At 41.5% G+C, this 15,592-nt stretch overlaps 2 protein-coding genes across 3 annotated transcripts in view; one reads left to right on the top strand and one right to left on the bottom strand.

Moving 5' to 3' along the window:
* Positions 1-15,592, bottom strand: part of LOC310846793 (sterol O-acyltransferase 1-like) — a 161,066-nt gene that overhangs the window by 71,419 nt on the left and 74,055 nt on the right. The gene's annotated exons all lie outside the window — the stretch shown is intronic.
* LOC310846794 (sterol O-acyltransferase 1-like) overlaps positions 1-15,592 on the top strand; it is a 46,607-nt gene that overhangs the window by 26,977 nt on the left and 4,038 nt on the right. For both annotated transcript variants that reach the window (XM_083743899.1, XM_083743898.1), the window contains exons 6-15: positions 1,795-1,902; positions 2,480-2,762; positions 3,326-3,404; positions 3,944-4,025; positions 6,039-6,084; positions 7,656-7,782; positions 10,045-10,142; positions 13,505-13,603; positions 14,166-14,301; positions 15,299-15,444. In XM_083743899.1, the coding sequence (XP_083600025.1) occupies positions 1,795-1,902; positions 2,480-2,762; positions 3,326-3,404; positions 3,944-4,025; positions 6,039-6,084; positions 7,656-7,782; positions 10,045-10,142; positions 13,505-13,603; positions 14,166-14,301; positions 15,299-15,444 (1,204 nt within the window). The remainder of the gene's footprint in view (positions 1-1,794; positions 1,903-2,479; positions 2,763-3,325; positions 3,405-3,943; positions 4,026-6,038; positions 6,085-7,655; positions 7,783-10,044; positions 10,143-13,504; positions 13,604-14,165; positions 14,302-15,298; positions 15,445-15,592) is intronic.

Raw genomic sequence — 15,592 nt, 5'->3', positions numbered from 1 at the left:
AAAAGAAACCTGAGGAATAAGAACTGGACTAAACTTGAAGTTGGAACATTTGGGACATCCAGACTTTAAAAGGATCAAGAAACAGAATCTGAGTTATACTCTTAAATATAGAGGTCTGGATGGAAGAAGAATGATCTTTTCTGAGAGTTTCTCCAAGATTGGACCTTTTGAAATTAAAAATTACCTAAAAGACGGCAAAGTCAAATTGAGAGAGATCTAGATATGGATGTGGGATCTCCAGGCCGGCAGTAGGCAGATGGATGGATTTTGGGGATCGAAACCGGGAAAGGGGGGAGGGAGATTTGGAACCCAAAGGCTGTAAAATTATATCTTTTTATTTTTTCTTGTTTTACTTTGTGGGATAAAAATAGGGGAATTCGTGGAAGGGAATTGGGGTCGATCTTAGGGAAGTATAAAAAATTTAAAGAGAAATGGTTAATTAAGATAAATTAATTTTGAATAAATGGGCTAATTGTAATTATAATAAGGTTTTAAAATTTGGGGTAAGAATTTGTGGAATCAATCTAATGGATATGGAATACAAGAGGGGGGGGGGAGCCCTGGAAAGATGTCAATGAAAATTAAGGCTTTAAGTGTAAATTTTATCTTTTTCTTTTTTCTTTTCTTTTTCTTTATTTTGGAAACTTTAATAAATATCTTTTTTTTTATAAAAAAGAATATGTATCGGGAATAAGTGGCCGTAATGAGGGTTTCAACCCCAGTGATGATGATGATGGTGGGGGATGATCAGTTAAATAGGGCAGTAGGTTGGTTGAGGGGGGCATGGCTGTATTGGTTAAGTTAATGAATAATCATCAAGTTGATATTAATGGGAAGGCAAGTTGTAGACCTCGTACAAGAAGTAACGTTTGGGTGTGCGCGCGCTCATAATTAGTGTTTGCTAGAGCAAAGAGGGCTGAGGAAGTTAGGCCATGTGCAAATATTAGGGTTATGGCTCCGGTCAAGCCTCATGGTGTTTGTATAATAATAGCAGAGGTTACTAGGCCCATATGACTTAGGGATGAGTAGGCGATGAGAGCCTTCAGGTCTGCTTGTCGTAGGCAAATTGAGCTAGTTATTACAATACCTCATAGGGCTAAAATTATGACCGGGAATATGAGGGTAGGTGGGTAGGGGTTTAATATGGATGAAATACGAATCAGGCCATATCCTCCTAATTTTAATAAAATGGCGGCTAATACTATTGAACCAGTGATTGGGGCTTTTGGAAGTCAAAGATGTAAGCCATATACAGGTAATTTGACTAAAAGGCAGAGCGATCCCGATGGGGTGCCATCGCGGCTGCGCCCCCACAAACGGTGTGCCATGCCCCCAGGACATGCACCACGCCCCTGCGGGCAGCGCATCACGCCCCTGGGATGCGTGCCACGCCCCCCCCAGGACACACACCAGCTACGCCCCCACCTGTTCTCCGCCCCCCAGTGCCGGAGCATGAAGCTCCGCCACTGCCTGCTGGTTGGAAACAATCTCTTTCTCTTGTACAGCGGCACTTCTTTCCATACTACCCCCTCTAAAAAGTGGTGAAGGTCTTATATTTGTTGGCAGATGAATTTTGCAGAACATATGCAGAGAAATTGCACTGAAAAAGAGTGATCGCATGTTACATTTGAAGGAGAAAAAGCAAATGGCCCAGGGAAGCCATGGCCGTATCCTCCGAATCTTCTGACCATATTCCTGTTGCTTTCAGCTCTTAAGTTTAATCACTGGAAGTCCTGGAGTTTGTCCCCACCCCCCGAAATGTTCTAATGTACTTCTTATAATTATTTTCCTCAGTGAGCTATTTGAAGTGAAAGACATCCGGACCATACATCATGTGTTCATTGTTTTCTTCATCATGATCAGTCTCAGCACCCTCATAGTAGACTCCATTGATGAAGGAAGGTAGGAAAATATTGAAGGGATCAGCTGGAGGTTTGTTTCTTTTTGTTTTGTTTTAGTGTTGGACTTGAGTCATTTCATACCTGAACCAATGAAAATGTATCTGCATGCAAAGTCTTGGAAGATGTGGAGCCCTCCCAGTACTAACTGAAGGGCTGCAGGCTATGCCACAATAACTACAAGTTTTCCCACATGCGTGTGCTTATCCAAGGGGTCCTGGATCTCTGTAGGGGTTGTATCTGTCTGTATCTCTGTGTTTGCTTTATTGCTTTAGAGTGTTCTGTGCAGTATAAAACCTTAGGGTGTATACTTAAGTTCAGTATTTGTTTCATAAGATTTATACACTGCCTGATTCTAAAAGGAACCTCAAAGCGGTTTATGAAAGATAAAACAAGAAAATCATGAAAAAATCACAACCATACTCTAAAACATACAAAACTTAGAATACTTTAAAATATTAAAAGTACCTCAACTTTCATTATAGAATTCCTTAGCTGTTACTGATTTAATCTGATGGAATATATATTTTAACCCAGGTATATGATTTTAACTTTCTGTGTTGTTTGAATCTCTTTTGAAGGTTGGTGCTGAAGTTTGATCTCCTGGTCTACGCTTTTGGCAAATCTTCTGTCGCTGCTTCCACTTGGCTTTGCATGTTCCTGTCCACCCTGACTGTGCCCTATGGGCTCTTCCTGCTGTGGGCCCAGGGCTACCATGGTTCCTCCCACAAGACAATCCGCTCCGCTTTCTTTGGGGGTCTCCTCATGATCTTCCAGATATTTGGGCTTGGAGTGGTTCCAATTTACATTGTCATTGCCTACCGTTTACCACCAGTTTCTGCTGCCATAGTGATCTTTGAGCAGGTGAGTTTCATGTGGAGAGCTAGTTTCTTCTGGATGTAGCTAAAGGTCATTTCACAAAGCTTGAATTAGCAAAATGCTGCTTTATGCCAGGATTTGAGTCCTTAGCTAACCTGTAATTTTGTGTACACATTCTACTTTTGCTTCTGCCTGACTTGGGGTAATATTAATGGTGACAAGTTTTCATTTTTTTCCAAGAGATTGAGCCTGAGGGTGTTAGAAATGGTCAGATGCAAAAAGAAACGCACCATAATTCTTAAGGTCTAGTAGGTACTTCTGTTTTCAGATACGCTGATGGTTTAAACCACTAATAACTTGCTGCAAACACCCTCTTTTTGAGCACGATGAAGGAGAGAGAATGGAAGCATTCTTGGAGGATACTGATTATCTCGACCTCTTGCATTCTGGTGCAGACCTGGCTTGAGACTGAATCTGCTTTGGTCTCACCTTCATCAAAAGAGGGGCAGAGGCACTTTTGATGCTATTGACCATGGTATCTTTCTGTACCATCTCTCACTTAATTATAAGATGTCATGTACATTTTATCTGTTATTCCACTCCTTTAGGTGCGCTTGCTGATGAAAGGCTACTCTTTCATTAGGGAGAATGCTTCTCGAATACTTTCCTTTACGCCACAGAAGACAAGTGAGTGACTGTTTCCTACAATAATTGTACAGCTGTTCTTCTTCCTGTTCTGAGAGTTGGGTTCTGTGACATGGAGACAATTCAAAGACCTGTTCTAGTTCAGAAGAATGTGTGTATGGGCCTCCCCATGTTGTGCAAGATTACCAATACCATGCAACTTGTCAGTCTTCTAATGCTTATTGGAAGAGGAGTACACATCTTGCAAAGGATATAAGAGAATCCTGGGGTTAGTGGAACAGGGGAAAGTGCTGTGACAGTAGGGGGCTTATTTGGGGAGGGAAGGTGTTAAACCTGGGGTGGACTAGAGATGAGGGGCTTGTCACAGACTTGCCTTACTCATTGTAAAAAAAAAAAAATAGAATAAGAATGGCATACAAACCATCTCCTTGGACTGAGAAATTGTATAAATTTATTACTGCTAAACTCAAGCATTAATGAAGTTTGAGACCCATAGAAAATAGGATGGAACCCTGTGGGTTTATGTTTTAGTGTGTGGCATTATCTGGTACTAAACAACTCTCTCCCTTCTGCTTTTTCAGACACTGTCCAAGTTCCTAAAGTTTCCCAGTACCTGTATTTCCTCTTTGCTCCCACCCTCATTTACAGAGACGCCTACCCCCGGTAATGTCTATGTAGTTGCTCCATTGTGACTTGGCAATTCTTATAGCCATTGTTATGTAGTGAAGTTTCACCCTGGGCCAGCAGGGGGATACTGTAGATAGTTTTCACTCAGGTCCACGTCAGTTATTTTAGGCGGGAAACTCTGGGTTGTTGTTGCTACAATGTTGATAGCTGGCTGCCTATAAAAGCAGGCCGGCTGAGCTGTTTGCTAGTCAGTTCTATTCCAGCTTACAAAATAAAGAGCTGCTTTGGAGAAATCGCTGTCTCGTCTGCTATGTCAACCCACAACTTAACAGCCATTGTGATTGCGAGGTTGGACTGGATGCATGCTTCATAATGGAGGGCATAACACACAGGTTGGGGACCTCAGGCCCAGGGGGCAGGTGCAGTCCTCTGCAGTGGCGTAGCATGGTGGGGTCACAGTCACAGTTGCCCTGAGCGCAAAATTGTTATGGATGCAAAAGTTTAACACTTGGGGCAGCCTCAATATAACTGCACATTCTGTCGCTGGGATCCATTGAAAACAGCTTCTCCATGCGAACCAGGAGAGACCTCTCCAGACCATAGAACGACTCTTCTTATGTCTCCTGGGCGATGCGGATTGTATTAGGCAGTTGAATGTGTTTCCCTCCCTCCCACCCAACCTCTCCACATGGCCCCTGGCAACCCACGCTACACCACTGGCCTCTGAGCCTCTCTATCTATTGCACTACCCACTTTTGCCTCTGACCCTACCCACTGCTGGGTCTCTAACTTAACTCATGGTCCTGAATTTCAGTGGGTCTTCTCTGAGTAAAGGTTAGTTGAAGACAACCATTTGTTTCTCTGAATTTTCCCAGAGCAGGCCTAGTAGGATCCAAAATGCATTGGTTCAATGCATATCTCTTTTGAGCACACCAGAGCTTTTTGCTTCTGGTTCCAATAACAGGTGCTGAGTCTGACCATTTTGGCTTTAAGATATTCTACACTTTATGGGTTTTGATGGGTTTTTTATATATAAGGTTCTAGAGTTCCTTTGTAGAAGTTGCTGTGTTATACAGGGTTATCTTTCTATTTTTCATGGTATTCCACATTCTGCAGTCTGTATATCCTACTGCCCTCAGCTACTCCTTTCCTTCTTTATGCAAAATAATGAACTGTTAAAAAAATAATAGTGCAGCTGCACATTTAGTAAAGCATGCCATTTGAGCAAAGTCATAACTAGCAAACAGACTTTCTTACTTTAAATATTTGCTGTTCTGGAATAGAAATTGGATTGTGTTTACTGCAGACTACATCAGCTTTGCTGTTATTTTTTTATTGCACTTATTACCGGCCATAGGACGCACCTAGTTTTTTGGGGGGAAATAAAGGGGGGAAATTTATTTCCCCCCCCCCAGGTGCTCTGCGCTAATCCTGAAACTTGGGGTGTGCAGAGCTCAGCGCGCCCCAAGCTTCTGGCTGCCGGCAAGGTCTCCGCTAGCCATGGGAGAGCTGTGCTAATCCCGAAGCTTGGGTGTGCGGAGCTCAGCGCGCCCCAAGCTTCTGGCTGCCGGCAAGGTCTCCGCTAGCCGTGGGAGAGCCGCGTGGCTCTCCCACGCTAGCGGAGTGCTGCGCTAATCCCGAAGCTTGGGGCGTGCGGAGCTCAGCGCGCCCCAAGCTTCTGGGTGCAGGCAAGCTCTCCGCTAGCCGTGGGAGAGCCATGTGGCTCTCCCACGGCTAACGGATAGCTTCCTGAAGCCTGGAAAGCGAGAGGGGTCAGTGCGCACCGACCCTCCTCGCTCTCCAGGCTTCAGCGAAAGCCTGCATTTGCCCCATAGGACGCACACACATTTCCCCTTCATTTTTGGAGGGGGAAAAGTGCGTCCTATAGGGCGAAAAATACGGTAGTTGCTTTTATCATGGAAAGTAACTCAAAGTGATTTGCTGTCTAGCAGTTGTTTGTAAAATTCTCGCAAATTGGGTTTCAGTTGATGCCAAGCAAGTTCTTATCTTGATTTAGGTGTAATGACTATGATTTCCTTTTCTTTTCAGAACTCCTACAATAAGATGGAGCTATGTAGCTACCATGTTTGCAGAGGTTAGATATTTCTGTTCCTTTGGGGATTTCTGTGTTTCTGCAGATAATTATACAGCCTTGAAAGCTGATAAGAGTTACTGGTTCATAAAAATATGTACTAGCCTACCAGACTGCACAAGCCTGTATTAGTTATTTTTATTTTGGCATTAAAAAAATAGAGACAATGCTTTCTGAAGCTTCCATGCCTGTTCACCTGGAATTGCATCCTATTCCCTTAGATTTGGATCACTGAATGAATAATTACCCCTAATGACAAACACACCTTCCCATTGTAAGATAAATAAAACAGTTTCACTTCTCAGGATACAATAGTAATATATGACAAGCCTTCCTAAACCGACTTTTAACTGATGCCTGTGTGCTAGTCCTCTTATCATCTGTAAACATTTTCCAGAGTTTAGGAAATTATGAACAGTGCAGCAATCTGTATAGTGTATTTTTATTTTGCCGAGTGGAGCAGATCAGCTAATTTCAAGCACGGTCGTATTTCTCAAATGGAGATGTAGTCCTTCCCTGGGCTGGGCGAGCCGTGCAGTGTTACAGATCCTAAAAGTTCAAAGGACAATCTTGGATAAAAAGACTACTCTACTCTACTCTACTCGTACCTACGGGACCGCCTCTCCTGGTATGCCCCACAGAGAAACTTACGGTCTTCAAATAAAAACATCTTGAAGGTCCCAGGCCACAGAGAAGTTAGGCTGGCCTCAACTAGAGCCAGGGCTTTTTCGGCTGTGGCTCCGATCTGGTGGAACGCTCTGTCACTAGAGACTAGGGCCCTGCGGGACTTGACATCTTTCCGCAGGGCCTGCAAGACAGAGCTGTTCCACCAGGCCTTTGGCCAGGGCACAGCCTGACTCCCTCCCTCGGCAATCTTCGTGGAGCTCTGGCACAATGGTTGCCAGTGGCTTGATTTGAATCAATTTTATAATGAATGATTTTAGAGTGTTGTTTGTGCTATACTTTTGTACTGTTTATTGTTGTTAGCCGCCCTGAGCCCAGCTTCGGCTGGGGAGGGCGGGATATAAATAAAATTTATTATTTATTATTATTATTATTACTCGTGGGACCTGCTCCTTGCAGGACAATGAAACCGCTACCACAGCAGCTGCTGTCGGTAAAGCAGGTGTTCCACCTGGGCCCCTCCACATATACACATGCCAGCAGCGCACCTACCCAGGCCTCCCAACTGCTGGCATAGTAATTCTGCACATGGTGGAGCCCACGTGGAATGCCGTTTATCTGAAAGAAGCACGGACTATTGTAGTGGCACTGAAACCTTTGGTCAGCCGTTGCCTACGGCTGCATACACACCAGACATTCAAAGCACCTGGCTCCCCCCACAAAGAATCTTGGGAACTGCAGTTTATTAAGGGTGCTGGGAATTAGAGCTCGGGGGGGGGGTGTTAAAGTGCATGTCTAAGGATTCTTTGGGGAATGTCATGTGCGTTAAATGTATCATCTTTACTCAGCTTAGATCTGTGCATATTGGTAACTGGGATCAGCTTTCTCTCTTACGGATTCCTCCTGTGCTACTTTTATAATCAGGGGCTTTTGTTTTTACTCCTCTCTAGGTCCTTGCGTCACTCTTCTATTTGCACTATATAAGTGAAATATACATCTTTCCTGCATTTCGGAAATATAGTCGAGAGCACTATATACAAGGGCTGGCCCTTTGCATCTTGCACAGCATGCTTCCATGTGAGTGCTTTTGCGTATAACCCTGGCCCCTTTTAATTCTGGAATTTTTCTAAGCAACAAATAAATAATCAGATACAGTGGTGATGTTGGCAACAACTGGCAGTGTATGGCTTGTTGGATATATGATCTTAGCTTTGGGGTTCCCTGACTTGTAGGGTTCCTGAAAACCTGTTACTGGGGCAACGGCTGAAGCTGAGCGTGAATCTCCCTGTTCTGAGAGAGAACATGGGAAGTTGCCTTACCCTGATCAGACCACTGGCCCATCTAGCTCAGGGTCGTCCACACTGACCAGGAGTGGATCTCCAGGGTTTCCAGACAGGGAACTTTTCCTGGCTGTACCTGGAGAGGCTGCAGATTGACCTTTTGCATGCCCTCACTACCACTGAGCTACTGCTCTTCTCTCTGAACACCTTTTGCAGTATGTTCCTTAGTAACATCAGTCCTGGTAGACTGGAGAAGGTGCGGTCCTGCTTCACCCAACTCTGCTTTTTAGTCTTGTGTTGGGGATGCAAGCAGTTGTTAGTTTCTGGACTCAGTTCAAAGTGCTGGTTTTGACCTATAAATCCTCATGTGGCTCAGGACCCCAACACCAGAAGGGCTTCCTCTCTGCTGGTGAACCAGCCTGGTCACTGCATAAATATCTTAGGGAGGAGTGGAGGGTGGAACATGGAAACGGACCCTTTTAGCGGTGGCTCCCTGCTTGGAGAATGCGGTCCCCATTGAAGAGTGCCTGGCTCCATCATTGTCTGTTTTAGATGCCAGTCAAAAAACAGACAATGGTTCCTAATGGGAGAGTAATCAGTTATTTACATGGTCATTGTCAAGCGAGGGGCCAAAATCACTCCCCAGGTTCGTCCCAGGTAGGGCATTAAATAAGAAATTCAACCAAGGATTCCAGCAAGACAGTACCCTTTTATTAACTTTACTGCAGTCAAGGACAGTCCCCTAAAATGGTGGGTACTGTACTGATCACAGGTTTCAATACACTTTTATATTCTTTCACATACAGTTTACATCATGCTAAATATATAATGTGTTCTACGTTGTCCATTATGCATTAGCGATGACATGACATCCTCATGTTCTGGTCATGACCTCCATGCTCTGGTCAAGACCCCCTTACAAGTCATCACTTAGTACAACAAACTAGCCTCAGACCAGAACAGCCAAGTCAAACAATAAACAGATGACACAAAAGTCAGTCTTTAACTCAAACAGCAGATTCTTTATCCTTGGTTCTAGTCTATATAGTCTGATATTGGTAAAGGACTTTATATATTCTATTTATATATGCAGGTATATAAAGGTTCAAGCTAACTAATACTTTACCAAATATGACTAAAGCAACAGAATTATCTAAAACATGAACATTTTTAAAAATAATACTTTTATTACCGTAAATTTCTGAACATTTTACACATAACATTCCAATGCATTTTTAAAAAGGGATCTCTTTTCTGTTCTTGACTTCTCAGCCCATTTTCTGTGATGTTTTCCTTATCCCCCCCCCTTTGCTGCAGCCTATTGTCACTCATTTATCATAATCATAACACAATAGGCTCTAATTTTTTCTGTTGCTCTTAGCTGAAATCCTAACTGTAGTTACATACATAAACAACTTAACCATCCTTTTTTGGAATTTCTAACCATATAATCCCTGACAGAAAGGCTCCAGTGTTTGTTTGCTTGTTTGTTTTTGGTAAACTCCTTTTTTATCTTTTAAATTCCTCATGGAGTCCCCCCCGCCCCGCCCCCTCGAGAGATGGGAAAGTCTGCTTGCTCAGTTTGTGGCCTGAAAACAGAAGCACAACATTATATGTCTTCTATTTATATATATATAAAGGTTCAAGCTAACTAATACTTTAGCAAATATGACCAAAGCAACTAAAATACATAGCTTTACATTTACACATTAACAATCTTTAATGATCTTTATTGCTAGGCCCATTTCTTATCCTTGCTAGCTTATTTGCTGCCATTTGCCCCTCACAGAGCTTTTGCAGTACAGTATATTGGCATAAGATCAACAAACCTTTGCCCAACACTGTATTAGCAAATGGCCAAGAGCAAACATCCTCAGATATTGTCCTAAGCAAGGTCAATCAATACTTTCATTGCTTCTATTTCAAGTGTTTGCTATTCTAGAGCCTTTATGGAAGCTTGGGGAGCAATACAGAGGGGGGGGGGAGGGCAAGCCATTTCCCCCTCCACATGAATGAAATAAATTAGCCTGAAATACATGTTTTCTTCGTTGCTCCACAGGTGCATTGTCGACATTAATCTTATATTATTTACTCCTTCACTGCTGGCAGAATGCTTTTGCTGAGATGCTGCGCTTTGCTGACAGAATGTTCTACAAGGTAATTGATCTGCAAGGCTCATGATATCTCTCTCTCTCACACACACACACATGCACGAAACACAACACGCACAGAAGTATTTGCTATCAGTTTTAGAGTATACCTTGGTTTGTGGAACGCTCCATTTGATAGAAATGTTGTGTGTGTGTGTGTGTGTGTGTGTGTGTGTGATTTTGCCATTGATGAGGTTCCTCCTGCCTAGAGAGGCCGATCAGATACCATCAGTTTTCTGCACAACCTGTTAATACATTCCTTTACCTCTGGTGAAAAAGGGAACCTGTGCCTTTTTTCTGTTGACATTCCTGATTCAAAAGCATTTGTTGCTATGTGTTGTGTTACTGGGCTTTTTGGATAGAATTTTAACCTTGCTGTGACTTTTAAACAAATGTAAATAGTTTTGGGTATGGCGTCATGGAAGAAAAGTATGTCCACTCTATAAATAGTAGAACTCACCTGCAGCCTTCTTTTAGTGTTGTCATATACTGGCACCTTTATTTTATTTATTTTATATTTTTTTTATTGATTTCACAAAATTATAAACAAAACAAATAAACAAACATGGATCATAATCTTATTAAAATTATACTTATTAACATGGTTAAGTGACTTCCTCGCTTCCCCTTGGTTGAATTTTCATGCACTTCCTTTTAACGGTTTTCCAAATCAAAGTTCGTATGAAATTTAACTAAAACATTAACATCCTTATATCTTTTAATTTTAAAATTAAACATATTGATTCATCACTTAACTTATATGAAATCCTAAGCCAATTAAATATCTGCAAGCTATTTCCAATTAATTTAATTTTACATATTTAAGTAAATAATCATTAAATTTTGTCCATTCTTCCTGATACTCCTCCTCCTTCTGGTCGCGGACTCTTCCAGTTAGGTCGGCTAGCTCCGAAAACTCCATCACCTTCATCTGCCATTCTTCCACCGTAGGAAATTATTGCGTTTTCCACTTTTTTGCTAATAAAATTCGAGTGGCAGTTGTGGCATACAAAAATAATTTAACATCTTTCTTGGGCAATTCCAAACCTGTTATTCCAAGAAGAAAGGCCTCTGGTTTCTTTATAAATGTATATTTCAACATTATTTTTTTCAATTCATTATAAATCTTTTCCCAGAAGTCTTTCACCTTGGGACAGGTCCACCACATGTGATAAAAAGTTCCTTCTTTTTCTTTACATCTCCAGCATAAATTATCACAAATATGATATATCTTTGCTAATTTAACAGGGGTCAAATACCATCTATACATCATTTTCATTATATTCTCCTTTAACATTGTACATGCAGTGAACTTAACCCCTTTCTTCCACAATCTTTCCCAATCCTCAAACATTATGTTATGTCCTACATCTCTTGCCCAATCTATCATTACTGATTTAACTTGTTCATCCGTTGTATGCCACTCCAACAGTAACTTATACATTTTATTTTATTTTTATTTTTATATAAATTTTTATTAAGTTTTTCTTTAACAAATAATTTTGACAACCATGTTTACCAATTTACAGTTTTTGAACTTCCACTAGTACCTCCTTCAATCATCCATTTTTCATATCTTTACACATTTTCTATGTAGTATTGCCGATTTGATAATAACCTTCCATCTCAGTTTCTTTCTTACAATATACCTTGGTTTATCACAAAGCCTCTTTAAAACCCACTAGCGTTGTCTGTTCATCACATACAGTTTTCAGATATTCCGTAAACTTTCCCCAGTCCTCAATGAATTTGTGATCTTTCTGATATCTAATTTTTCCAGTCATTTTATCCAATTCTGCATAATCCATAAGTTTCATTCTCCACTCAGTCAAGGTCGGTAGTTCCTCTTGTTTCCATTTTTGGGCCATTAGTATTCTTGCCGCTGTAACTGCATATTGAAACAGTTTATAATCACATCTTTTTATCTCTCTTCCTGTTATTCCTAACAAAAAGGCTTCTGGTTTTTTAACAAACGTATATTTAAACATCTTTTTCAATTTGTTGTATATCATTTCCCAGAAACCCTTTACCTTCTTACATTCCCACCACATATGAAAAAATGAACCTTCTTTTTCTTTACATTTCCAACACTTATTACATGTTTTATACATTTTTGCTAACTTTACGGGTGTAATATACCATCTGTAAACCATTTTCATAATATTTTCCTTTAACGCCGTACATGCAGTGAATTTCATATTATCATTCCATACCTTTTCCCAATCATCCAATTGTATATTATAACCAAAATCTCTGGCCCATTGAATCATGACCGACTTTATCTCCTCATCTTTTGTTTGCCATTCTAAAAGTATTTTGTACATTTTTGACAATATCTTAACATCATTATCAATTATCTCCGTTTGAAATTTCGATTCTTTCTCTGTATATCCCCTGTCTTTGAGGTCCATTTTGAACCTTTCATTTACCTGAAGATAATGCAACCAATCATACACATAGTCTTTAACTTGTTCATATGGCTTCATTTTCCATTCCCCCCCTCTTTCATTACTAACTCACCATAAGGTATCCAATTTCCTCTCATATTAATTTTTTTACACTCAATATCTCTAATGGTGACAACCAGTGCGGAACTTTAGGTTCCAGTATATTTTTGTACCTCTCCCATATTTCTAATATGGAGCACCTGAAAATATGATTATCAAAACCCTTATGAGTTTTCTTCTTCTCCAACATTTTAGACAGATTTTTTTTCCAGATAAATTTTTATTATTTTCTTCATATAATCTTTTTAAACTTTTATTGGCAATTTTAATGCCTTATGTATAGTGCTCAGAGGTTCTATTTGTAGTCAAGCAGTATATATAGACATGTTGTTAAATAAATGAATAATTCCAAGGGATCACACAAATGTGTGTTCTGATCCTGCTGCTGCTTCCGCTTGGGACCATTAATGATTAGTTTGAGCAGTTTAGAGGACAGTGATAGAAAAGGCCTCTGAATTTCAGCTACCTTCTATATTTCTCTTTTCTGAATGTGGTTTGCAGGTTGCCCCCACCTACATTGAATTACTGTTCATGTAGAGAAAATGTCACATTTGATTTAGCTCTGATCATTTTGGATCTGAGCCTTGGAGACCTAGTGTAGCTACAAATACTGGGACACCAGTGACTTATTCTCAGGGTGGCTGTTTGGGAAGGAGGAGGTTAGGATTTAATGCCTGCAAATGAGCTCTTGGGGAATTTCAGTTATACATTGCAACAGTACACCAGATGTTCACAGAGATTGTATTGCCAATTGCTCTAAAACACTTGAATAGCAGGAATGCACTTGGCACTTTGATCCTGCAGTTTTAAACACTGTCTCTAAGGTCTCTGCTCTTTTTACTTCCCTGATCCTCTCTTGCAGGACTGGTGGAATTCTACATCTTATGCAAAGTATTACCGAACCTGGAATGTGGTGGTGCATGACTGGCTGTATTACTATGCATACAGAGATGCCCTTTGGGTAAGCAACTATCTTTTAATGCACCCCCTTGCTTCAGCTCTAATAGAAAGTCATTTTTTAAAAGGAATGGCAGAGATCTTTACATTTCCCCCACAAAATGATTTTATTAAAGTTTTAATGTAAAGGTGAATTACACAACATGTAAAATACCTAGTCACTTTACCCATACAGAGATCTGACAGAAGGTGGAAAGAGAGAAGCTTGTACTTAGGCAGTCTGGTTTGTATCCAGTATTTGGGAAGTCACTTTTTTTTTTTTACCAGTCTACCACCAATTTCACCCCTCTATGCCATATCCCACACTGTTCCAGCTCTGACGCTAAGTGTTTGTGGGGCTGCATTGAGTAGAAGGGATCAGCAAAAATGAGCTGCCCTGCCTTGTGCAAGTAGAAGTCCTTTTGACAGAGCAAGGCCACCACTGGAGACAACCCTCCCTGTGCAATAAATGTGAATGGGCAATTTAAGGGTGGTTATCACAAGCTGTTCACTGTTGTTTTTGAAAATTGAATCTCCTCTGATACATTCACCTATCAGAGAGTCACCCTTCTCTCTCTCACCACCAGTTATTTGGGAAGAAATTCAAAGCAGTCGCTATGCTGTCGGTCTTCACTCTTTCTGCTATTGTGCACGAATACATCCTGGCGATGATCTTTGGTTTCTTCTATCCAGTATTATTGTCCGTCTACATGTGTTTTGGAAGTAAGTACCAAATATAACAGGGGATGCGGGTGGCGCTGTGGTCTAAATCACACAGCCTAGGGCTTGCTGATCAGAAGGTCGGCAGTTCGAATCCCCGCGACGGGGTGAGCTCTCGTTGCTCGGTCCCTGCTCCTGCCAACCTAGCCATTCGAAAGCACATCAAAGTGCAAGTAGATAAATAGGTAAGGTAAACAGCGTTTCTGTGCGCTGCTCTGGTTCGCCAGAAGCGGCTGAGTCAAGCTGGCCACATGACCCGGAAGCTGTATGCCGGCTCCCTCGGCCTATAGAGCAGGATGAGCGCGCAACCCCAGAGTCGTCCGTGACTGGACCTAACAGTCAGGAGTCCCTTTAGTTTACCTTACCAAATATACCTTCCGGCAAGCTGCAGTTTCTGTAAATTCTGAGGATTAGCTTTTAGTTGCCATCTGTACTTAATGTTCTAAGATGCAAGGGGCTTGTGTTGCAGCCTGCCTTACCATTTGCCCCCTCTAAACCTAGAAGCCTCTCCTGACCCTAGTTAAATCTCCATTCTTTGAGACTGATCATGGCCAGAGTAGGAGGGAGGACTTCCTTGGCTTGGCGGAGGAATAAGTTCTGATAATGCTCCAAACTCTAATATGCGGCTTTCTCAAAGACTTGGGAGATGATCCTTGCTTTGGAGGTCTTCAGCTTGCAACCTGAAAAGAGGTGCCCTTTCCCCCTGCTTGACACTGGCAGTATCAACCATCTGTGATGGTGGACAAGTATCTCTCCTATCATATAGCCAACTTTGTTTCATATGAGCAGGTGGCCCACTGATTTTTCTGTGTGATTTAAAGGGAAAGCCCTGTCTCTTTTCCACTGTAACTCCAAAAAACAGTTGAGAGCCATTTATTTCCATGGAAAGAGATAAATGTGTCATACTGATACGGACACTTTGCTAACTGGGGATCAAGGAAAGAATGCTGCTGGTGTCCTTAACATGAATTTTGAGTGCATTTTAATTTTCTTCCGTCAGCGTTTTTCAACTTCATTCTCAGCGACCGTCGGAAAGGCCCCATTTGGACGGTGATCCTTTGGCTTACGCTTGCGCTTGGTATAACTTTGATACATTACCTCTACAGCCTGGAATGGAATGCCCATAAGCACTGCCCTTTGAAAAATGTGAGTATCCCACTTGTCATTGGAAATAAGAGGCACAGAGCTGAGCTGCTATTCTGGACTTCTTTCTTTCTGGTTTCTTTATAACAAGAATAACAAGCAGCAGGGTCAGAAAAAAAACACCTTTGAAACTTCCTCCATGTCTTTTTAT

Source organism: Podarcis gaigeae (assembly GCF_964106915.1).
Source record: "Podarcis gaigeae genome assembly, chromosome: 6".
Taxonomy (NCBI): domain Eukaryota; kingdom Metazoa; phylum Chordata; class Lepidosauria; order Squamata; family Lacertidae; genus Podarcis; species Podarcis gaigeae.
Note: the sequence above shows the minus strand (reverse complement) of the source record. Positions and strands in the feature narration are given on the sequence as shown.